Below are 25479 nucleotides of genomic sequence, written 5' to 3'. Positions count from 1 at the left end.
GATATGTGAGCCCACAATTCACAACTATTAAAAACAGATCAATGAGCTACACTGGTAGGTGACATGGGCCTTTATTACAGTGCAATGCACACTGTAGTGAATCCTGCATACATTCTCCTGCTGCCGTCACATATGTTTATCATTAAGAAGCTGAAAATAGTACCGAGGAAATGTACAGTTTAGTCCTGTTTGAGTAATGTTTGCTGAAACTAAAGCGACCGGGTGTTTCAGAACTCTTTTTTTTCTCCTATTTTCAGAAATAATATTTTCAAAGCTACAAATAATCATATTCAAAGGAACTTGAGTATTTTCAAAGCAATGGCATTGAGATGAAGCCTAACATACGACAACTTGCTTTATTTTCATGCAAGACAGCATTTTGTCAGTTTATGTCAGTTCAGTTGTTAGTGAAAGGCACAGACACAAAACCATAATTACATGTGCTAATCAAAACAAACATTGTTTTTCGACAAACAAACTCCTGCTGCCTATCTTGTCTCTAATTTCAATCTACATTAAACCAAGTGACATGAGCCCTGCCGCTGCATTTTGGAGAAAACATCAGTTACCCGAGACTGAGATTCATGCTGTTTCTATTTTAGCTCTAGATACACACATACATACATACATATTTGCCTTTTCAAAACACAGAGAGGCATGCAACATGCATGGTTCTGTTGGTGAGACATTATTAATGATCCCATTAAAATTAATGACAAAAGTAATTACAATTTAATTAGAAAATGAGCACTTTTTATGATTGTTACAATTACCCAACTGATGTTACAACTGACCCTATTGCAGAGTAGATTATGCCAATGTGCCCCTCTGCTTTTGATAGCAGTGCATTTCTCTTTCGAGATTACACAGGATATATTGAATCAGACAGATATGAGCGCTCAATATAACATTTGAAATCTCTGGGCGAAATAACCACAAATTAATGAGGTAATAAACCAAAGGCATTTCAGCAATCCCTGCTCTCGTTTAGAGCCACATTTTGGAGGCAATTCGTTCACTAAAATACTTCTATGACAGTTATGGTCGTGGATAGAGACGGAAACAGAGTAGGAGAAAAAAATGTATCGACAGAGACCGAAGAAGTGTTTTTATCAAAGTGGAAATTTAGATGAAAAAAAGGGTGTTTAGCTTGGTATCCAAAGGGAAAGTATGTGTGTGTGTGTGTGTGTGTGCTGTCCTTTGTGATGGATGAATGACAGTCGGCATGGCAGCTCATCTCCTCTCAGGCGGCTGGGTGACAGAGAGAGATGTTACAGCACAGAGACAGCACAACTGCCACACTGGCTGGCAGGTGTCAGACACACACACACACACACACACACACACACACACACACTCAAACACACACGTATCCAGAGCATGCACCTGAATGCAACATCAAGATCGTCGTCTTTCCTTCCATGGCTTCCCCACCACCTCTGTCTACTCATCTCCTGCACCCGCCTCCACCCCCTCCATGTTCCCTGTAAGTGAGCTGTCTCTTTGTGGGCGGCGGCCTTCTCGTCTTCCTCATAGCCTCAGACCTGAGCCCGTCAAACGCTCACCCCCCTCCCAATATACCTCCCATCCCAATCAATGGGAGCGGCATGAAGATTTCACACACCTCAGGCAGGAGAAGGGGGGGTAGGGGTGGTAGTGGAATGGGGAGGATGGAGGGTTTGGGAAGCAGGGGGTGATTTAGGCTGTCGGGCGCCAGTTTGGTGGAGAGATGGGGCTTCACTTCCTGAGTCATACAGGGCCAATAACTCATTAGAGAGAGAAAGAGAGAGAGAGAGAGAGATGTAGAGGTGAAGATGTGGCAGAGAGGAAGCGAGGAGGAGAAGGAGATGAGGGGAGAGGCTTCTCGACACAAAATCAAGGAGATTTTTGGTTTCCTTTCTCTCCTTTTGCCTTCTTCATGCCCTCTCTTCTGACCCTCCTCCTCCTCATCTCGCCTTTTTTTTATTACCCCCCACGCCGCACACACACCCTTTCCCTTCCTTCCTTCAGAAACTCCCTGGTAACCCCTCTCCTCTTCCCCTCCTCCCTCCTCCTCTCCTCCTCTCCTCCTCTCCTTCCATCTGTCTTTCTTGCTGCAGTGCCCATGCTGCCAGGCAGTATAAATCACATCTCTGGGCTTGGCTGCAATGGGCCTGAAAATAAAAAGGCATAAAAATGTCGGGATGAGCTACGGGCTGGGGGGGAGAATTCCTTTATGATGGGTCTAAATCCTCCTCCCGCCGTGCGTCCTCCTCGGCACACACACACACACACACTCACACAAACACACTCACACACTCACACACAAAAACGCACTCACACACTCACACACACATACGCACTCCCAAACACATATACACACACAGATTGCTTGTAGATGCATACACATGCACAATATACGCCACTACTTTGAAATTATCCCCCCAAACTGTGGCAGCTCAGGTCTCTCTCTCTCTCTCTCTCTCTCTCTCTCTCTCTCTCTCTCTCTCTCTCTCTCTCTCATAGACACCTGTGTAACCCTCCAAACACACACAAACACATTCTGCCACACATCAAATGAAGCTCTTTGTTGGCTATAATCAAAATTGAGTCGTCGTCTCACTGTGCCCTGTCTTTAAAGAGACAGTTCAACTAAAACTCCAGTTTATGTTGACATAAGCCTGTCACTGTCATCTGCCCTTGGACACATTTCTCTTTGTGTCTTCTTTTTTAAAGAGTGGGGAGAGATAACGGTGGAATGCCATCTACAAGTTACAGGTTGAAGGTCACGCTACTTGAGGCCCTTAAATAATTTCAGTCCATTCCAATCTTGAGTTTTATACAAGAATTAAACTAATTTTAGTTGAAAACAATGTAAACTAGCTCTGCAAGATGATGCATAAACTGGAAATCGCAGGTGATGAAAGGATAACGCTTCTGTAGACGGGGACTTTGGGGATATCAAATGATGAAATGATCACAAAAATGATATACAGGGAGCTCCTCTAAGGTTTTAGTCTAGTATTATTGAGGGGTAAATGCAATGGCTGGGAGAGTTAATGTGCACAAAGTAGCCAAAGCCGTCCTTCCTTACTGTCTAAAATGGATGACAGAACAAAGGAGAGTCACTTCACTGTGTAATTGTGGACAATTTATGATCTCTCTAGTCTCCATCTATGTATCGTTCTGAGTAAATAAACCAATAAAAGATGATTGAGGTGGCCTCTAACATATTGAAATTAACCTGCTGGCAGAGATGCATTGTAAAGGTTGTCTAAATGATTATGGGAATGAAGATGGAAGTGAGTGAAAGCATGGTGGATGGGCAACTCCATCACCTGCTAAAACCCACCTATAGCTCAGGGTTCTCCTTTAATCTACGTCCCGATGTGCACTTTGTCAATTCTATTAGATCACGCTGCGATCACACACACACACACACACACACACACACACACATACACACATATAGAGTGATGATGATAATGGTGAGCACCTCCCTAGGTGAAGCCTATTCAGTCACAGTTGGAGCCATCTCAGACCTAATTATGCCTGGTTTGGCGTTTTAACTGTATTGATCAAAACGCTGAAACAAACAAGAAATGCTTATCAAGCTGGAAAGAGCCCTCAGGAGCGTGCGTGTGTGTGTGTGTGTGTGTGCGTGTGTGCGTGTGTGCGTGTGTGCGTGTGTGCGTGTGTGCGTGCGTGTGTGCCCGCATACTCCACAGGGGTGAGTGTGAGTGATGGCACAGGTTTAAGAGGTGATGAGATATTGGTGCTTATAAAAATTGCAATTCTGAGCTTATGAGTTATAATTACAGCCTCCCCTCCTTCACCCCTTTTACCACACACACACAACCAGATATTTCTTCCCATATATGCTCACATATGCAGGCCTCGGGACATGCACAAGCACACACAGACACACACATCAAGATATGCACAGAGTCGCACGCACAAATTAACTCGTCCATCGCAGCACTAAGTGTACAATACCCTGCTCTGATGAGCAAGCTCCCGTCGACCTTGGAACTCTCTGGAAAGACAATGCAAGGAGAGCCATGCTGCTAAAAGGGAGGAGCTGGGGGTGGTGAGAGTAGATAAGGTAGAGGGATGGATGGAAAGAGGGACAATAGATGAGAGAAGAAGGGAGAGAAGGACAGAGGGAGAAAGACAGGGTAAGTGGTGCTGCTCAGTACAGGGCAGGAGGGCAGTGCTCCCTCCCTCCTCTCCATCTCAGCTCATCTTGAATGCAAATGTGGTTTCTATACGGTCCCTTTGTGCAGCTTCTAACTGCTCCAGAGAGAAGCAATTACAACTGCTCCATTCACTCAGAGAGCGAAAGACACGCATGGATAGAGAAGGGTAATTAATAAAGAGATAGGAGGGATGAGGGCGGAGGAGAGGAGGTGAAGACATACCTGTGGAGGACCTTCAAGTAGGATTGGAGCATGGTATTGATTGTAGTGGCAGTTTGCTGTTGACACACACACGGTCATTGACCGGCTCATATTTTCTGTCCGACTACTCTGTGAGAGGTCAAAGGTGAGAGGTCATTAGCATTACATCAGAAGCGTTATGTAGAGTGCGTGTGATACTACATTACACCGTGGCCCTCTGTAAATATGCCCCATCTGTCTTAGTGTCGTTTATTATCCCAATCATTGCATTAAGGACCTGAACCCCGCAGAATGTATTGAATCAAAGGAACTCCATCTAGATATGACATCACCCTCCATTCCTCTCCGTCTTTCTGCCGACAGATAGTTCCAGTTCCAGTGCCGTATCCTGTCGCAGTCACAGTGGCCGGGCGGCGCTGCAAGGTACGGTGGGAGTTTTTATGGCCGTCATTTGGGCCGCTAATATGTCATCTCCATTAGCCGACTTTTAACACTAGCAGATAGATGGCCCTGTGACATTTATCTGAGCATGGGTCGTATTTTAGCTGTTAAATGGCTGGCAATGTGCGGAGTGTGTGCAAAATGAGTGTGTGTGTTTTAGCCGTGCAATAGTGGGTTGGGGAGGGCGAGGGAGATGCATTGACTTTTAATGATGCTCTATGCAATAGCACTTTAGAGGTAATAATCACAAATACAATGCAAGTCTTCACCTTTGACCCCTCCCGCAAAAGAGAGTAGATAGGAAGGATAGCCGTCTGCAAGGTCGAGCCATAGGCCTCCTTCTTCAACAGTTAGACAGCTGAGGTACAGTGAGCTGGGACCTGCAGCGTCAGCAAAAAAAAACTACAAAAGAGGAAAGCTAATTAACTTTGTCTTCAGAGAGATGATGAGGGTTAAGAGAGAGAGAGAGAATTAAAGAGTGAAAAGGAAGAGAAGTGGAAAGACACTATGAGAGCAAAAATAAGTGCAGGGGTAGGGTGAGTCTCACACAAAATAATTGCTCGTATAGATTTTGCCATTGTTGGCTTTTGTAGGGTCAAGGAGGTGATGCCATTCCCTGTGGTGGCTTCAGGTGAAAGTCTAAATGAGCTAATAATTTAGTCTCATAAACGAATACAAATATTGACGGCCACCACACATATTGAAAAGCATTAGAAGGAATCCTACCATAAAACAGCTGTAAATATGATATACCATCTCGTCATTTAACTCGTCACGTACAGCGGAACCTTTCCCCCCCGCCCGCTCCGCCGCTCATAAAGACACCATCCACTGCGCTGGATCAAAAAACGGAGATGTTCCGTGTCATTTTATGTGTTGCCTACAGGAGCTCAGTCACCTGTCCAGCGGCACTGAAGTTGACTAATGTGACAGAAAATTAACAATTAAAAATATCACACGGGCCCCAGAGCCACCACAACGTGGGCTGTTCACAACTCAGTGGACACCTTAATTGCTTTGAAATACAATTGGGTTTGGGCTTTGTTTGGTGTTTTGGAGGTATGAAGTGCATCAATGCACACTGGAAATTGAGTTATAAATTACAGAGTTGAAATAGACATGTTCCGTGAATACTCAATATCCAAATGCTAGACGTTCTCTGCTACAAAAAGGCAGATGCGTGCATGTACACACAAAAACACAAGATGCCCCCCACTTGAGATTGCATTGCATTTTGATAGAAAATTGACTGGCTCCGAACCAAAGTGTTAGAGTGTGTGTGTGTGTGTCGTGCTGCATGGCTGTCATGGGGTACGTTGATAAGGTCAAACCTTAACAAACCGAGATGGAGAGCTCTAACCACGAACCAGTGGGACTCAAGAGAAAATGTTAATTCATCCACAGCTTTCCCACCAGTGTATACAGAATATGCTTGTGTGCATTTGTGCTCACAGCTGTCAATGTGTGCATCTATGTGCCGGTCTGTGTTCGGCAGATGAATACAGCTCAGTGGCTGGTGTGTGAAGTCACTGACAGCTTCATTATGGCCTGTGCGCACAGGGAGACGGTACCATGCAGGGGAAGGAGAGCAGAGGACAGAGACAGGCCAGGTTTACTGTTGGGCTGGCCCATGTCAGTCCAGCAGTTGGTTGGAGGGAGGGGTGGGTGAGGACAGATGCCGTCTCCATTAATGAGCCTTCGCTTCTTTCATCAGCTTTCAATTTACAGGGCTGTCCTGCACTGCCCCCATCCAATCTCTGTAACACAGTTTGAAGCAGTCTTGTTTCTTGCGGGTGATTCCCAAGAGTGGGTAATAGTTAAATTAATTCACTGTCCTCCTTTAATTATACCATCTCACCTGGGACAGAAGTGACAGGGATAAAATGTGACCAGCAATGGGCACCTTTCTAGGCAAAATCTCAACATGGAATTTTTTATTTATTTTTTTTAATCCAATACAACTTTGTAAATAGATGTATTGACACCTACAGTAGCAAGTTACAGCTTGAAGAGCAGCAAAGGTCAATACGACTGGAAGGGTGCGATAGTTTGTTAGATAACCCTACATATAAATACATGACATCCAATATAAACCCTGTATTAAATCTTGCCTTCATGAAGGTTGTAATGTTCACCTTTATTAAAAGTGTAGGCGTTTTAAAGACAACTTTAAAACTACATTAATCACCACACAATCAACTGCAGTGTAAATCAAGCATATAGACTTCCATCCACCTACTGTATAGTGTGAGGTCCTGTGATGTCTACGCTCCCTCTACTGGGCTTTCACAACAACGCAGGACTGGTGCACTGAAGTCAGTTACACTTCAAGGCCCAGCTGAAGAAAAAGTGCTGACCAAATTCAATATCATGTACACAAAACAGTGATAATTCAAAAAAAAAAAGACAATTTATTCATCCATTTGCAAATCATAAAAGCATTCAAATATTTTTCTAAAAATCCAGTCTACAATTCAATCCCTTGCTAACCTCAGTGCAGATAAAAATATATACATTGTAAATATTTAAGAAATCACCATTTTAAATGTAAATGTTTACTATACATTTTCTTAAAACATCTTTTTTTAAGCACACTCATTTAAATTACCATGATATTGCTTTGAGAAAACTAAAGCAAATTATAAAAAAGAAAAAAGGAAATAATGAAGTTAACAAAAAAAAAGTAAAACTAAATGTGTAATCTTTTGGACGTTAACTAAGGAAAGCAATAGTGCCATGTAGCATCAGCCAGTTGATTAAGCACAACTGCCGTGTGTCAGGGCGCAATGAGTGGGGTAAGGAGTTCTGAAGACCGCTGCACAGCTCTGGGTCTCTGTCAGGACCCCAAGAAGAGGACGGGGCTTCCTCGCACTTGAGTGTCCACGCTTAATCCCAAGCCTGACGAAGAAGAGCTGCAGTGGGAGGAAAGGAATCAAGGTGTTAATTCAGCATCAGAGATTAAAAATGATTTATATAACTATGCTATGTAAAACCATTTGGTCAAAGTTAATACCTTTCACAGTCAGAGTCACAGGTGGCCTTGTCCACCAATCCGCTGACGTAACCACTGCTGGACCGCTGTATGGCTTCAGCCACTGTGTACTTGGTCTTACCAAGAGCACACCTCGACATTCTTGTGATGCTGAGGTCTGACTGGAGGAACAGATGAAGTCGACTGTCCGATAACAAAAAAGGCCTTTGAAGAACACTGAAGGAAGGATTTTAAAAAGGGGAATGTAGATATTTGAAAATAGTTTAATTAGTGGAGAGCAAGGTCACCTTCAGGGTCCAACAGTGCTCTTGCTTTCAGCAGATTAATGGGGGGGTGGGGGGTTTAATGGGTACCACTAGACCGAAATGAATTTGATTGCTTCCATTGCTTTAACTGTGCAGCAACTCACCTTTCTAAAAACTCCTGGAAGCCCTTCATCCTCTGTACGACCTGCTCAGCATTTTTCAGGCTGAAGAAGGGATTCCAGGGTGGCAACTTGGGCAACTCCCTGGACAGAGCAAAGAAAAAGGCACTTAATGCATGCTTATTTAAGTCTAACATAATTGACATCCACTCATTAAATGTAATGAATGCAAGGTACAAACTTGTTAACATACATGATCAGAGCATTCTGTTCCAGACTATGACGCAGCCAAACAAACTCACTGTATCGCCGTCTTACACAGGACGACTTCTTTCGGAAGCACATGCTATTTGTCTGCAAGGAGACAGCAATTAGACTTGGCACATTAAGTCAAAGTTACCCCACAAAAAAAGTTCTCCATAGTGGCACTTACTTGTAAACAGATCTCGTAGTCAACGTGTGTGTGCCAGAGGTCATCTTTTAGAAGCCTTGGATCCCGAACTCCAATGCTGATAAACTCCTGCAAAGTTCAGAACCAGGGTCCCAAAGATGCATGCGTTGTAAAATAAAAACACAACAAGATGCGTTTCAGCAACACCATTTTCTACTGCTGCTTATTTTGGGACGTTATCAAAATGTCAGATTAGTTGAAGACTGCACAAATGCAGACGAGGAGAAAGTGAGAAGGAGCATGCTTGAGCACTTACTGTTTGACAGATTGACAGAGTGTGCACCATACTGTCCATTGTTAAAGGCCTGTGAGAGAGAGAGAGAGAGAGAGAGAGAGAGAGAGAGAGAGAGAGAGAGAGAGAGAGAGAGAGAGAGAGAGAGAGAGAGAGAGAGAGAGAGAGAGAGAGAGAGAGAGAGAGAGAGACCATAGAGTCTGTATTATAGAAAGTAATGTTCAAACTTATTTTAGCACAAAACAGTACATTTAATACAAAAGGGTTATTTCAGTTAAATGCTACATGTTTATGAAGACAGCAGAAACAATACTAAACAGTAAGTGTCGTAAATTAATGTCAATAGTCCTTTGTTTTCAATGCTAGATCTGTTTTGGAGGGTGATTAATACTTTAAGGACTCAAAGTACAAACATTTGGCACAGATAGGTTAAAGGGGACCAAAGGGCATGAGGATTTAGCGCGAGGGGAAATCTTGAAACAAAACACTTTAATATGTAAACACGCACACCAAAAAGGGGTTGGAAACAAAGAAATCCTGTTCTGGGCCACAACTCACTGGCAATCCCAGCTCTTTACTCAGTCATGGGTCGTGGTTGTATGGATCGTGGTCCATACTTATTACTCATTATTCATAATTTTTGTCATATTCATTGAATATGTTGCAACTCTGTAATGTTATTAATTTTGTACACATGACATCTATTGCTTCTGTCCATCTGGGGAGAGGGATCCTCTGTTGTTCTCCTGAAGGTTTCTTCCCTTATTCCACATTAAATGTTTTTTTGGGGAGTTTTTCCTGTTCCGAGGTCCTGGGACAGGAATGTCGCATGTGTACGACTTGTAAAACCCTCAGGCAAATTTGTGACTCTGGGCTATACAAAATAAACTAAATTGACCAAATAACTATAGCCATTATGATTAAAGAAAAAAAAAATATTAATAAGTTTACTTTCAAGCAAAGCAAATGTGCTAACAAACATTTTCTTCTTAGATAACTGGACATTCAAACCTGGCATGGAGCTTTTCCATAAGATTCTACAACAGTGTTCCCTCAAATGACAGTCCGGTCTAAAGGCTCAATGTGCCATTTCATCTGCACCCTAGACACCTTAATGAGACGCATGCCATTCACGAGTACCATGTCCAAGCAGAGTGAATCAATAAGTAGCCAACAAATAAGTCCTGAGGTGCCCTCAAGGAGTGACTGATCCAAACTGACACTGAAAAACATTACATGAAATAGGTCATAAGAGAAAACTAATTTGATCTATACCCTGTAATAAGATATGCTACTGACTGCATGTTATTGTTCATGACACTTTTTTTAATGGCAACAGGGCTACAAAATGATTCACCAGATGGGCTTTTAAAAAAAACAGCAGCAGCAGCAGCGGCGCCAATGGGCCCTTCACTGCCTCCTCCTTCCAGCACCCTTGCTTGGACGACACTCATTTACACACAGTACCCTCTTTTATGATATCATCTCCACACACACGCCTGTAAAGTTGTGTGACTGCATCTTGCAGTTGTTTTGCCATCTATACTACGACTAAAAGTCCCCCGACCAAAAAAATGATAACGCTCACGTCTATCTAAAGAACCAAGGCAGGCTATGTATATTAAATACAGATTAACGTTGATGACATTTTAATATAGTCATATAAAACTAAATTAAATAGCCTATGAGTAACTACCAATCCACTCAAAACATGGATTATTAAAAAAACAAAAAAAGTGATGATAATTAGATATTTGTAGTAAACATCTTGCCAGTTAGCTAGAGTAAGGTAATGAAGCTCCAACGTTGTAACTGCCTTTGGGAGAATAACAGCTTCTGAAAAAAACCTACAATAAATGTCTGCAACAAAACAGCCAAACAGTGATTTCATCCTACCTGTTTCCCTGCTACTGCAGTAATCTGGAGTTTGTGAGCAAACAGGAGCAGCTCAGTGGTAATAAGGCTCGAGGCTCAGCTGCATGAACTGCTGCTAATACTCCACACGCAGCGCGACCTCTGACTCTGTGCGTGTTCGCCCGTCTTTCAGTCCATTACGGTCCATATCGTTATAAAATAGCCGCAAAATAAAAATGCCGTAAAAACCACTGCGCCACAGGGAGAACCAATATCAGCCCTCTTAATGCAACGTCTTGGCTAGCTGTGTCCTGCACGCGCACCTGTCCCCTAATGCACCGGGTGTAATCAGTCTTAATGGTATCACCTGGTGGGAGGAGGTGACCTAATGATGGAGGGGAAAGTAACGCTTAAAACCTCAGAAAATACCAACAAAAAACTGGATTTGAACTAAGATAATACATTCATCATCATATTAATAGGCAATAAGTATTAAAGCCATCGAGGTTTTAAAGCTTTATTTTTAATTTTCTAAACCGATTAACACAAAATAAACCTTGAACTCCGTGCATTTCTTCTTTATTAAGTGTAAAACGAAACTAAATCGTTGTCCATCTCAGAACAAATGTCTCTGTGTTGTACATGCAGTGTTTACACCTCTTTGTCCAATTCAAGTACCAATTTGCAGAATCTATTTCTGGTTTTAGGAGTCAGAAGAATCCCTAATTAACTATTATTTCATGTTCTATTAAATGAAATAGGAAAATGATATGCTAATGGTAGAAGAAAATTATATTGTTTTAGAAATACAAATGTCCACCAAAAAAAAAATCCGGTGCCCTTTAATCTTCTTCTTGAAAGAAAGTTATGACACTGACAAAACCTCTTTAATGCGCGATACATATAGCTAATCGCTCTGGTCTTCCAGAGGAGTAACGGAGAGGCGCCAGCCCTGCCCGAGGTTTAGAAAAGCAGGGTGCCATCTGTTGCTGGTTTGTTGTCACTGGACAGGCAAAGCCAGCATTTCGCATTAAAAAAATAAATAACTGCAACACAGTATATAATCAAAAAGTCTAAAGCTCATACAGGGACATTATTTTGTAATAATGGTTCATTTAAACCAACACCCGGGATTTTCACAGTTTCACTCTCAATTCAGCATTCTCTCACATTGGCAAAGCGTCAGATATATCAAATATATTGGTCACTTTTACGATATCAAGTCTGATACCAGAAATGTTGCTCAATCCCAAGCCACACCCCCTGTCTACAATCACAATGGAAAGAATAATATCACACATAGTATATTACCTTAAAGTGCAGTACAGATTGAAGAAAAACATTAAAGGGTTCTTACCAAAGTCCTTGGAGTCCTAAGATCCTATTGAGCACAGGAGTGGAGCTAAACACAACTTGTGAGATGGGGCACAAAACTTCTATCTTCTATCTCTGGTAATAGTTTAAACAAAAGGGGGAGGGTTGGGGGGTGATGGTCCACTGATTTGCATATAAAGAGTTGTTTATCTTTGGAATAGTCAGCAGATAACGTCTTTTAGAGTCTAGATAATCCAGTTGGTTATAGCTAGTAAGTACAATTCCTAAAATGCTGAAGAAAAAAATGCTGACTCAAGTAACTGCTCTGTGATCTGGACTATAGAGAACCATCATGTGCTGTACACACAAAGCCGGGTAGTCTAGTCTGGGAGGTCCCCACAAAGTCCTTCTCTTCACTTATTGTGAGATTAATACGATTAGATTTTGCATCACATTAACATCCAATAGCATAACAATTCAGCTAATGACTGATAAATACACACAGCAACATGAACAACAATTATATATTTTTAATTAGAAGTGCTTGATCATGACTTGAGTCTTGTTTTCACTGTGGAGACATCATGTGTAGTTGTATACTGGTAGGTGATCCCCTGAGATTAGCATGTTTGACTTAATCAACATATTTTTATGTAAACCACTGTAAATCTGTTTTGATGTGGGGATTATTAATTGTTTCCTGAAAGGATTTATTTCTAGTAGTCTTTATTGAAAGAAAATAATAGAACATTGTTGTTTGGACGAAGTCCATCTCCCTTTGTCTGTCATGAGGGATTTTGCTACAGAAACCAAACACTTAAGTGATTTCCTCAGAAACTTAATCTAAGCACAACGGTCCAAAGTCCATCTCCCATGCCCTAATGCCAGTCATGAGACTGCTCTCCACACTGCTGCAGAGGCCCTGCCATCTGGCGTTATGGCCCGAGACCCATCACTGCTGAACTCAGCTGTTTGATAGAGGCAGTACTGAGCATTAATGACATTAGTGTGTCACCACAGATTGCCAGGAGTTAGAATTATTTACTCAGTTAAAAGTAGCGATGGCACAATTAAAAGATATTTTGTCAAAAAATAATAACGCCCTGCATTCAAGATCTTGTAATTCAGAAGGAAAGAGGGATATCGCTCATGATTTACCTAATTTTCTTTGCGTACAAATTAAATAGTAAGAGCTGCGTTTAGTAGAAAAAAATCAAAGTAGACACGTCGTTCCTAAATTCTATGCAGAGGATCTATGCATAAAAGTACTTAAGTCACAGATGTAGATTAGCTTTACAATCAGGTACAGAAGTTGAAGGACATACATCAGCATGTACAGTATGCACCGTCAGTATTAATAAAATAACAGGATATATTCTCATATATCAGTGATGAATATGACCCTCTGACCGGTTATAAACAGGCAACAAGAAAAGTCAAACATGTCACGAACTCCTAGGATATAAAAATATATATAGGCAAAGACTTCTAATTGAATATAGACAAGTGAACTTGTACATTGACAATAGTGAAAAAAATAAACAAAATAAAAAGCTTAATCAAATCATAACCCCTATAGTTCCAGGGTTTCAAACACTGCTATCAACACACATGCTCCAATTAGTTAACATTTCTAGTTTTCAACCAGTCATCTTGATTACACTAAATGAAGTTTTAGAAATCCAGCATTTATAGTTAACTCTACATATGCATTTTAGACTTTAGACTTATAATTGGAACCATGCAAAATAAGCTGAGGAATTTGGTCACATAAAACCTTTATTAGAACTTCAAATAATATTTACAGACAGAGTATACAAAATGCACTTTTAGAACAAAACATTAGCACTAGTGTAGAAAACAAAAGGCTGAATCTTAAAGGAGCGTGATACACAAGGTGGCTGACACCTTCACAGACCAAAGTACCATTTAGAATTTACAAAATGTAACCAGGTTTGAATACGGGCAGTGGTGGGTTTCATCAAAGAATATGCTTTCTAAACTGCCATGACATTAATCATTATATGATACCGGAAGACTTCTTTCATTATACACCAAAACACCACCACCTGCTCCCTTACAATCAATTCAGCTAATATTTACAACAACTTAGCTCTCCATGAAAGCCATATAATGCGAGGGCTGGAACATCTTCAAAAATAACTAGGACGGCTAAAACTAAAAAGGCAAGGCAGAGAAGAAAACAATCCTGACGAAAAGGCTGTTAAGGGACTGCAGGGACCAGATGACAATACTACTGAGCCTCGTCCTCTGGACAGGAATGCCATGTCAATCTTTCCTCATAGAAGGAAATGACCACCTGAGGGCAGCGAGTGTTGGCCTCGCGGGCTGGGACCAAATCTGCTTCATCTGAGTCTTTCCTAAAGGAGAGGGACAAACAGGGAGAAAAACATTACGGCAACTGGGGACCCTCGTTAACAAACAATCCAGTATTTCTCACCTAGGTAAGGCATTAGGTGAATTGGACGGATAATCCTTTACAACAGCATTACGTAGCTGAATGTATATTTTACTTATCTCTGAGGGATAAAACAAAGCTAGAGTATATCACTAGTAATAAAATGATTTACAGAAGGGAACATGTACATTTTTTTTGTGAAAAAATTATTAGTTTGAGATGTGCACATAAAAGGAGGGCCCATTTCTTCTATATTCACCATTTCATCAAGAACATCAACTCCCCACTGCTGTCTGTTGCGCCAATGATCCGTTCTGGGTCGAGATTTCTAGCGAAGCCACGTGGTTTCTCAGCCTTTAAGTGGTGACAACAAAGTTGATTTTAACATTGGACACTTTACATGAATTTGACAGAATTATTTTTACTGATTCTCATGTGAAGGGTTACACTGCCATCTAAAGTAAAACGTGGGTTGGAGGGGCATGGGAAAATGTGAACTCACCACATCCTTCTTCTTGGCTTCTGTCTCTGTCTCATCTGTTGATGCCTTCCGCTTCACAGGAGCAGGCTTCTCCTTAACGGTCTTCTGTGCTTCTAAAAACGCTGAGATTAGCTCTGGACAGTCCAGGTTATCCTCTGGTTCCCAGGTATTGTCAGCCCTAAAGAAGAAGGGTGAGAGTTTACCATTAGCACACCATAACGTCAAATCCATCCAGATGCAAACAACTTATTTAAATAGCTCCCATGTAGAACGACAGCTTATTCATATAAGCAAAAAGGTAACTATGGACAAAAGCAGAGCACAACCCCATACTAGGGAAGCCCTTGCAGCTCAGGTGTCCCAGGCAACTTACTCTGTAAATCCCTTCCACTTTAAGAAGAATTCTACTTTTCCATTGGCAATACGTTGGTCAAGCACTTTTTCCACCACAAACTCCTCAGGCTCCTCTTGTGTGTCCATTGCATCCTTCTTGCCCTTGGTATTCTGCTTCTTGCCCATGTTGTGCACTAAAAACAAGGAGTGTGACAACTTCAATTGTTTAAAATGATCTTGTAATGCCATCATAATAATTCACATGGACATGCATAGAGCTACTGTTCTTATCCACATTTGAGTTACCGAATCCTCCACAGAGCAAGGGGCCTTAAATCATATCGGTGTAAAAACTTTTATTATTATTGCTGAGAAGTATCCCGTAACGTAACGTTATGTGAAAAGAAACACGTACACATACATATTAGTAATGCTCAATTACAGGTAATGTCAAAGTTGTGTTAAAAGAATATATGAACGTAGGCAAATCACACAACATAACGGTATGTAGGTTAGCCTGCGTGCTAACGTTAGTTAGCACGTTAGACGATTTCAGGCCTGGGTGGCACAGAAAAGGTCTTTGACTTTACTTCGTCTTGTGAAAAACAGACATCGATTACAAAGCGAGATAAACAAAAAAGGTGCACATTAGTTACGTTACATTTTCAATAAGCATATTGCGATTGACGCCAAACTCGCCACGGTAAAGAAGCTAAAGGCCCGAGGATGCAACAAAACCTTGAACACAAATGTATACTTTTCGCTAGCTTAGCTGTGAGCTAATACTATCTTAACTTAGCCTAAGACCTAAAACTGCAGTGCACTCAGCATATATCAACAATGTACTCATGTAGCCAGGCTTAAATAGTATAGTTGTTAAGGTAACGTAACGTCGTGGCTTACTTTCTGCGCAAACTGCGTTTCCTGCCACAAGGTCCAAGTTGCAAAAGAAAGCTATCGTTTGCCTGCCTGGATCAATCGATTAGAAATTACGCCAAATGTTGCATTAACATCAATTAAAGGGAATTATTTGTGCATACACACCTTTAAAATAAAGAGGAGCTGCTTCAGTGATGTCTTCTAACCACGCGGTCAGTTTCCCTTTATCTCGTATGCAGCAGTGCAGGAGGCGCCAAAAGCTAAAGCAGTCGTATGTCTTCTACGGAATCCGCGAAGGGAAACGCACTTCGCTTTTTATCGTAGCGCCTGGTCGCTAGTCATACTATATTTTAGCCCTCCGTCCTTCACAGGTTCTGGTTGAAGAAACTTAATCAAAGCCGCAAGGCCTAAGACTATTGGTGTTCGGTCTACATATTTCTACAAACACTTGTGTGTGTGTGTGTATATGTATGTATATATATATATATATATATATATATATATATATATATATATATATATATATATATATATATATATATATATATATATATACATACACACACATACATTTTGTTTACAGATAAATTAGCTTGAGGATATTCTGCCATAAATGCTTGTTATTCAAAGAGGGGGTACAAGTGACAAAAGAATGAAACAGGCTGTTTTATCTTTTTCCATGTTTAAATCAGAAAGAACAATGTCTGCAAGAGCATCTCAAATTCGCTAAACAAAATCATACTATCAACAGTCAACAATCACCATGCAATCAAAAACATTTGCCCCCAAAACATGACATTTTAACAAACAGAAAAGTAAACTTTTGGTCAAACCAGAAAATGAAATACAAGATTGTGAGGGACAAGGAGAAAAAAAATGAGTCGTGAGTTACGTTATTACTTTATGCTCCTTTCTCACTCATCCGACTGTATAAAGACAAATGACAATGAATAAGGTGGCAATTTTTACTAAATACTTATTTCAACTCTCAGATAATCTCAAGTATATAAAAAGCAAAAGCCAAATAACGATCTCATTAAATAGAGTTGGTGATTGTATTTTTAACTTTTTTTTCAGAAATTGGATGGTTTAGGTCCATTTTCATGAGTCAATGAGTGCATTCAAGTTCCCCTAAAAAGGATTTTTTTTTTTACTTAACCAAAATCTATAACATAAACCAAGAGGTGAGGTAGAAAATATTCTTGCCTAAACTCTATAGTATTTAAAATGAAAGGGTTAAGAAAAATTATGCTTGAAACGAATTACTCAATATAAAACATGAAGTGGTAGCCTTACACACATTTTTGTTATGATAATGTGCACTCACAATAATCAAAACATTTATCTAATGCAAATGAAGGCCGTGTCAATTTAATCATTGGTATATTGTATGTCCTAAAGACATAAAGAAAACAACATTTCAGTACAAATTTCTACTGAACAGTACATGCCCTCAAATATCTGAAACAAAGTTGTAAACTTTAGATAGGCAATGTCCCAATATTCTCACCACTTTGAGATAAACTTACCATTATGAAATAAAAGATACTGCCGTTGACAGTCTCATGATGCATGTAAGCATTTCAGGAACCTCAGAAACTTTAATAAATACAATCTTCAACCTCCTTATACTGAATACATTGAGAGGCAAGATTACATGGAGACGGACAAAGATAAAAACAAACAAAAAAACAAACAAACAGAATCCTCCTCTGAGATCCCTATCCAGTAAGTGTCACACTGCTGGCCATGTTGACTCTAGGCATGTCTGGTTGTCTCAAGCCTCAATGACTTGAATGTTAACAGGCACAAGACTGGTAGCATTGCTGTCAGCTTAGCTGATCCCTTAAACTGCCCAGGGTGCCTTGTCCATCTTCAAAAAGCATAAAATGTCCAGTGTGTAAGCTACATTTTTTTCCCCATGAGAAAATTTATTTACAGAGATTTTTGTATTATTTATGTTCCGAGTCTTTTCTTTTTGCAGCTTTTGCAGATTTTAGGCTCCCAACAGCGATGAATCCACACACACGCGCGCACACACACGCACACACACACACAGGCAAAAGAGGAGATCCCAAAACCAGAGTCAGGCAAGTAAGTCCAAAAATCTAAAAACTCAAGTCTCAGCTGGCAAAACGGCATCATTGCTTTTTGTCCTTCTTCCTCTTGTCTGTTTTGTTGCCCGTTGATGTGGCAACAGCAGGCCGTCTTACAGGCTGAACTACAACCCTCCCATTAGCCCCGCACTGCAGGGTGAATCTTTCTGGGTTCAGGGGCCGCCCTGAACTATCTCTCAGCCGGGCCAGGACGTCTCTGGTCAGCTGCTTTATCTGCTGGCCCACAGCACCCATTGTCTTGGCTGTAAGCTGTTTCTCCTTAAGTAGCCTGCCTCTCTGGGCCTGCAACCTTTCCACCTCCTCCTGCAGCCCTGTGATGGCATCTAGTTTGCGCTTCCGGCAGTTTTGCGCTGCCAGTTTGTTCTTTCCCCGTCTGCGAATATCCCTCAGGAGGGTCACCTGGTCAGGGGAGAAGCCGTGACCATCAAGGACCTCTAGGAACTCCTCCACAGGCATGTTGACAATCTGCAGGACAGAGAAGGGGATGCACATGGCACGGGCGCGCAGCTCATCACGACTCAGATCCCTGTCTTCAAACCTTGAACCTTCATCATCGCTGAGAGGCTCCTCTTTGATACCTTTGTGAGGCAGTGTTACTGATGGCTGGTTGAAGAAAGCAGGAGATGAGTAGCTGTGGTCATGCCACACACTCTCACTCAGATCAATGGGTGACCACGTTGTGTCGTAGTCCATGATGCCTTTTGAGGGGACTGAATCCACCTCACTGCTGTAGCCTGTAGCTCCACAGTCATCCTCACAGTATGAACTGGATGACGATGACATCTCGGATGAGCCTGGACGAGTGCGGAGTTAATTAATGTATTAGTATTTAAGACAGACAGTTTCTTGACCGAACAAGCCATGGCAGTAAAGACAAGTAATGGTTTGAACCAACCTGGGGAGACTGGACCTCCAGAACTGCTCTCCAAGGAGAGACCCGAGTCTGAGTCCAAGTCCTCGAGGACCTGTGGGTTCATGCTCTCCAGAGAGCCCATCAGCTGGGTGTCCAGGCCTTCCAAACCTAGCTGATTAATCTGGTCAAACACCGCCTCGTCCAGACAGCCACCCAATGCACTATGCGAAGACACATTTCCAGTTAAATTACATACTGAAGCAAACGGGAGAGCGGCCAGGCCCACTGCCATCCCTGGGGACGGGTCCGAGTGTGAGGAGCCTGTGGATTCCAGACGAAAGAGGGTTCTTTGCTGTTGGGTGACTGGCCTGGACTCAGCTCTTTCAGACGCCACACCAAACGCTCTGGTTACCATTGCATCATGCAAACTGACATCCTGGCTTATGGCGCTGGGGATGTCTGTGTCGAGGTCTGACAGACGCTCAGTAACAAGGGAGTCCAAGTCCTACACATGAGACACACATTTTAGCCGATTTAAGTCTTAGCAATTTAGAAGAAAAAAAACCTCTGCAACATGTCGCTCATTACAAGACATAGATGGACAAAACTTACGTCAAGGTCAGTAACAGAAAGAGAGAGTAAATTGCTCCAGTGCTGGTCAATATCAATGGTAGGAGGCTGGTGGCGGGCTGGATCAGACAGTGCAGTGATGCCTTCAAGAAGACTCTGAAATATGCATAAAGCAAATACATAGAATAAATCAACATCATACCACAGTATATGCAAATCAAAACACAAAATACAAGAGAAGAAAATGCTAATTTATACTCTTAAATCCTCTTGAAAAAGCTCACTGTATAGATTATGATTGTGAACTTTTCCTGTAAGACGTTAATAATTATTCTGCTTCAACTTCCTCTAATCTTACACAGTGAAACCAAAACAGCACCGTCATCAGAATGGTGCAATTTGAGTTATGCGAGAGCATGAATTTATGGTTAAAATTAGATAATTTTTAACACACTGACTAAGTCTTATTAAAGTGTGACTTGCATATTGTCACAGACTGACAAAAATGTTAGTGTGCACTACAAGAAAAACAACATAGCTATGTTTCAGTGAACTGGAACTTTTAAAAGCAAATGTTGCAATGGCCACATGTCTTACAGTATACAGTGACAAATGAAAGCAAATCCGAAAAACCACGATTATACCTCTTGTTCCAGTGTGGAACTGTGAGCCAGCTGAGTGAGTGCAGCAGGTTCTTCCTCCTCTTTAACTTTAACATCATCCTCCTGATAAGGTAGAGAAAGGGATAACATAATTGGGGATCAGAACAGTCAAAGGTGAAAGGGAAAAATATTGTATTGGTTCACCAACATCAAAAGACCTTAAAGCCAATTATATTTCTGGTTTGGTGACCCCTCTCCAGCTATCGTAAATAATCGGATATCTTAGAAATATATTGAAAAGAACTATTCTAACAGATAAAATGTGTGTTATGGTTAGCAGTTGTTGCAACAACGAAGGGAACAGAGACATACTGTACAGACTACATGAACACAGACTCCTTTCATCGTTCTGTCAACTGTGGTCAGAGTCTTTAACAACACATGTTAGAAATGCATTAGCAGCTGTATTTCTTTACTGAAGTGGGGCTTAGGATTCTTTTTATTGTACTAACAGTTAAGCGAACACCTCTCAGAGATGATCCAACCCTGTTAGACGTTGTAAGACACTCCTAATAAACAAAGTACAGCAGGTCATGTGGGGCAGCAGCAGTCGGCCACAGACACAATATGCTTGATATACCTCAACACAGACAATAATTATTTTCTGTGCCCAAGTAATAACAAGTGGTAGATTCTCACCCATTCGAAAAAGAGAAAGATTGCCGAGTTAGTTTTTACTTAATGCTAGAGGCAAAAATATGACAGCCGAGTTCTGTTTAAACTTGTCGGCTTCTACTGGAGTAGCTTTTCCAGCTCCGAATGGCCCATTGAATGTAGATGGGTATTGATGTTTTCAAATATCACCAATGTAGTCCTCCCCTTTAAAAGCACTGTATATCCAAAAAAAACTAAAAAATCGTACACTATAGGCAGCTAAGCTACTACTAATTTGACAAAAGAGTGGGTAAGAAATAAAAGATGTGTCAACATCTCATTATCCATGCGAACAAGAACCCTGGGAGGGGGCAGTGTTCAAGTATGGACCACCGCTTTTGTGTAAGCAAACAGGGTGTGGGTCTAAGCCTCACTTGTAAACCTCTCAAGGCCTACAGCTGGTGGTTGAGTCTGAAGAAAATGGATATAGTTACACAATTGGCGACATCAACTGCCCTCAGGACATAACATTCATCAAGCAGCCGTTTCTACCCTGAGCTAGAAAAACTGGATTACTGGAAGGAAATATAATGGCAGTCACAGATTACAGTTGACAGTTAACAATAGAAAATATGAAACACATTATCAATTTGTTAATATTGGCAATTATTTGTCAATGTTTTTATTAACAATAATGACAAGTGAGGGAACCTTTCGGCAAATAGTAGTTTCTGTGTGGTCACCCAATATATTGGTTTTATGAGGGTCTTATCTGTGAAGTTAATACTGTCTCGACTATTCAGACATGGCTTAGGTCCCATAGTGAAGAGTGACAGTTATCCAAATACTGTACCACTGTGTGTCTGAATCTGGTAATTGGTTACAAATTACCTGTTTAATTGGACTGGTTAGGTATTCTTTAGACAGAGTTATCAAATCAGCATGATGAAATCAAATTAGGATAGAACATAATCATTGAATTGCCATTCGTGACCCAGGACAGGAAGAGACATACCAAAGTAAGAGTGGTCATTTACATTGTGTGTGTGTGTCTTGTTTCCTGGTGCTTCAGAAAAAGGCCACATGACAACAAGTTACTGGTTGCACCCATCATTGTATAACATGGGTTAGTGCTAATTGTTAGGCAGTGGCTAGCATTAGCTGGTCAGCTAAGCACTGGGGAAATCTGTCAACAAACTTTACTTTAGCTGGACAGACAATCGACTCGATCACATTACGTTAGCTTAGAAAGCAGTCTAAGAAGTCTGTTTAACTCTCTGGTACATGTCACACACACTTGCCTCTTTAAGAAACCCGCAAGCTCCGGTGCTACAAGGCCTTTGTCCGAGTTCAGGGGTGGTTTGGCACACGTCTTGGCCACTGTCGGGCAGGTGTTCACTGTCATCCCTGGCTTCGTCCCCGGGGCTCTCTAACCCCGAGTCGGTGGAAGTGTTGTTGCTGGTTGAAGGCCCACAGTCAGCCTTGTCAGTGGCAGAGACTTGGTGCACCAGCCATGCGTTCAACTGTGTGGGGAAGCGCCGCGAGCCGAGGGTCCTCACCTCATCTAGCAGCCGGCGGCTCGCAAAGAAATCGTCCAACTCGGGACATTTTGGGTGCACACTATGTCCGTCAAGAGTGTCTCTCAAATTATGAAAGGGTGTCTGGGTGTAGGCTGAGCTAGGACCCAAGTTAATCTCGATCAGAGGCGTATAATAGCCGCTCAAGTAGCTGTCGATATCCACACGAACTCCAATCAAACTGAGTAAGATCGTTAACTGTATCAGGCCTTCTGAGAAGTACTTTTTCGCGATTTGCATTTTCTAAATGCTTTTAGGGCTGCAGATAACTGTGAAATACTGACCCAAACAGTTCCTCTTTCCCGAGTGGACAAAGGGAAAAGCCTAACAAAAGAGCACGCCTTCCCCTGTCAGACAAAGAGGTCCGCCTGTGCCGGCGAAATCGTGAGATAGGAGCGCTAGTTAGCTGTTAGCAGTTAGCCATCAGTTTAATCACCGGTTAATGGGAACCTGTTGGCGAAAACATAACGAACACGTTGTCCGGCAGTTATTCGTCGGCGACACTTGGCTATCAAATACTTCCTGGCGCTGCTAATTCAATAGCAAATTAAACATCTGAAGAGCTAACCGCTGTCACTGTGTGGCGTGCTGCTACTGGGGAAACTTCGTTTCAAGATTTGCATAGCTCATGCAGATTGGACCAAAGCGCTCGCCGCAACCGATTGTCATTGGACGATAAGAATGTCAGTTGCAATTTGACCAATGAGAGTAAGGGACAGTTGTTAGCTTTCGCCAGCCCCAACCTCACTTACAACAACACATGTTCTCACAAAAATAATAGCAGAAACCATGCGGATTTCGCTTCAGAAAAAGATCTAATATTGCCCTTTGTTGTTTTCATTTCATATTTCCAACAGTTCAACGATCCCAGAGGAGTTTCTCAGGATCATAGTTAAGTTCTATTTCCGGGACGTGTGTCCTACTGACCTGCATTTGTTATATGTTTAGCCTACTGGTCATCGGCTGAATTACAATTTGAACTCGTTCAACTATGCTGTTTTTGACTAACCCCCAAACAAAGGGGAAAGCCAACAGTGGACTGTTGAATTCTACAACACACTTTACACTCTGGACTTATAAAAACAAATCAGTTCTTACTTGGTGGGAAATATAAAGCATACATTTAGTAAACAATTGAAGAACGTGTCAGTTTATGGAATACAATGCATTGTAATAATACAATTATATATATATACATACATACATAATGAGATACATTCAGTCCATTTTTCCATTTTTCTGATATGGCGTCTGCACTTATAGGTAAATATTGAATGGATTATATTTTATATTGTGGTGTTTTTCTTGCTAAAAGATAAAATACTTTAATAACTCAAGCACTATTATATTGAAATCAGTTATGATAGAGAGGAGATATTGGGTTTACATTTCACAATCATGGCCCTAAAATAGAACACACTGTTAGATTGAGCACACAAATACGTGTCATTTCATTTGAGCTGAATGGTTAGTCCCTTTCAGATGAACATGTGGATGATGTAATGAGGTTATCTTATCCTTGGCCTTGAATCAACCATTTGGATGTTTCAAGGTCTGTCTATGGTTTTGTAGTGAAGGATGTTGTCCACTTAATCTGAATTATATTGTATAATAAGAACTTTAATTTTGAATGCACCCAAGCTTATTCATTTAAAATAACTCCTCATCCTCACATTACTCATACTATCCATGCACATTTTCCCTAATCCCAAAAATGTCCAAAAGCGCTATATAGAACTGGAGTTTCCCCCTCCAGTTTAATACATTTGATCATCTATATGTAATTTATATAGGCTCTGTGTTAACGTATACTGCAATAGAGACACAAACTGATCTTGAAATAAAATGGAAAGCCCAATATGGTATATTTGTTTGTGCCATGTTTGTTTATATTTAAGCTTTACAATCATAATTCATACAATAACCATGTGTCCAAAACAAATGATAAAGGCTATCTAACATCATTGTGTTGGAGGAGCTCAGTCTGTTCTCCAAGATCTCAGACACACTATAGTGCCATTTTCAAGGCAATATCGAAAGAGGTTATTTCATAATACTAATGCCATGACAAACTCAAACATCCCGAGTTCTTGTCTGTCCAGAAAAAAACATACATTTACTGATGTTATCCAAGGTTTATAAAAGCATATCCTTAAGTCAAACTAAAACGCTAAAAGTCTTGTTTTGCTCAAGTTTTGGCAGAAAGTTGCATTTAAATATCACAAGTAGAAGTACTCATTATGCCAAATGTAAACTTTCCACACACACCTTCCTGGTTTCACTTGTTTTTTCTCAATCCACCCCAGACCCCCACCCACAGCTTCCTCCAGTGGTTGAGCATATGCACACAGTCTCTGCTGCACACTGACTTACACGCTGCACTTATACCAGGATGTCTTCTTTATATAATCTCACATATATACTGTCCATACATCTGACCTATAGGGTATTCATATGTATATGTTAAGAGTGTATCTATATCTGATCCAGCTCATACCTCACTCTATTCTGTATATAATGACTCACTACAAGCAATACTTGTACTTAAACCTGAACTATATATACATTTTAGCTTCTGTAACATCTGCACATGTTCATACTGTATGTATATATCACCATATTCGTATCCACCCCTTATTGTTTATCATATACATATTATCCAATATGCACATTGCACTCGGCTTCACTGCTTTTTGCACTCTTGATTGGATGCTAAACTGCATTTTGTTGTCTAATGTTTTTGTACATTTTATATGTATATACTAGTTTAATATAATCTAAAAGTATTACTAAAGGGAAGTACATTGTAAGTAAGTCATTAAGTAAGTAAGTAAGTAAGTAAGTAATTAAGTAAGTAAGTATGTAAGTAAGTAAGTAAGTGTAGGTAAAAGTTTGACTATTTATAGATACCTTCCTCCACACTGTGTATAACTTGCTGTGGGCTATACTTCTCTGTGTTTTTATGTT

At 41.0% G+C, this 25479-nt stretch overlaps 3 protein-coding genes across 4 annotated transcripts; all 3 read right to left on the bottom strand.

Annotated features, from left to right (window-relative positions):
- Window positions 1-7596: 7596 nt before the first annotated feature.
- Window positions 7597-10985, bottom strand: snx10a (sorting nexin 10a). The gene is made up of 7 exons (XM_034545470.1): window positions 10756-10985; window positions 8884-8932; window positions 8610-8696; window positions 8430-8530; window positions 8222-8320; window positions 7834-8028; window positions 7597-7732 (listed from the first exon to the last, which is right to left on the bottom strand). Exons 2-7 carry the CDS (start codon window positions 8920-8922, stop codon window positions 7657-7659), a joined length of 597 nt encoding a protein of 198 aa, XP_034401361.1. The 5' UTR covers window positions 8923-8932; window positions 10756-10985; the 3' UTR covers window positions 7597-7656.
- A 2803-nt stretch (window positions 10986-13788) lies between these two features.
- On the bottom strand, window positions 13789-16430 carry cbx3a (chromobox homolog 3a (HP1 gamma homolog, Drosophila)). 2 transcript variants are annotated; one of them, XM_034545967.1, is made up of 6 exons: window positions 16305-16415; window positions 16164-16229; window positions 15301-15454; window positions 14949-15105; window positions 14706-14800; window positions 13789-14408 (listed from the first exon to the last, which is right to left on the bottom strand). In XM_034545967.1, coding segments are annotated over exons 2-6 (534 nt in total). In that variant the 5' UTR covers window positions 16165-16229; window positions 16305-16415; the 3' UTR covers window positions 13789-14281. The 2 variants fall into 2 exon arrangements, with proteins under 2 accessions (XP_034401858.1, XP_034401859.1); XM_034545968.1 differs by lacking the exon at window positions 16164-16229 and having other exon boundaries at window positions 16305-16430.
- Window positions 16431-16792: 362 nt separating this feature from the next.
- On the bottom strand, window positions 16793-23136 carry nfe2l3 (nuclear factor, erythroid 2-like 3). The gene is made up of 5 exons (XM_034545348.1): window positions 22237-23136; window positions 20324-20404; window positions 19722-19835; window positions 19152-19614; window positions 16793-19050 (listed from the first exon to the last, which is right to left on the bottom strand). The coding sequence occupies exons 1-5, from the start codon at window positions 22750-22752 to the stop codon at window positions 18281-18283; spliced, it is 1944 nt and encodes a 647-aa protein (XP_034401239.1). The 5' UTR covers window positions 22753-23136; the 3' UTR covers window positions 16793-18280.
- Window positions 23137-25479: the final 2343 nt, after the last annotated feature.

The sequence above is a fragment of the Cyclopterus lumpus genome, chromosome 11 (assembly GCF_009769545.1).
Source record: "Cyclopterus lumpus isolate fCycLum1 chromosome 11, fCycLum1.pri, whole genome shotgun sequence".
NCBI lineage: Eukaryota > Metazoa > Chordata > Actinopteri > Perciformes > Cyclopteridae > Cyclopterus > Cyclopterus lumpus.
This window is presented reverse-complemented; position numbering and strand designations above follow the sequence as displayed.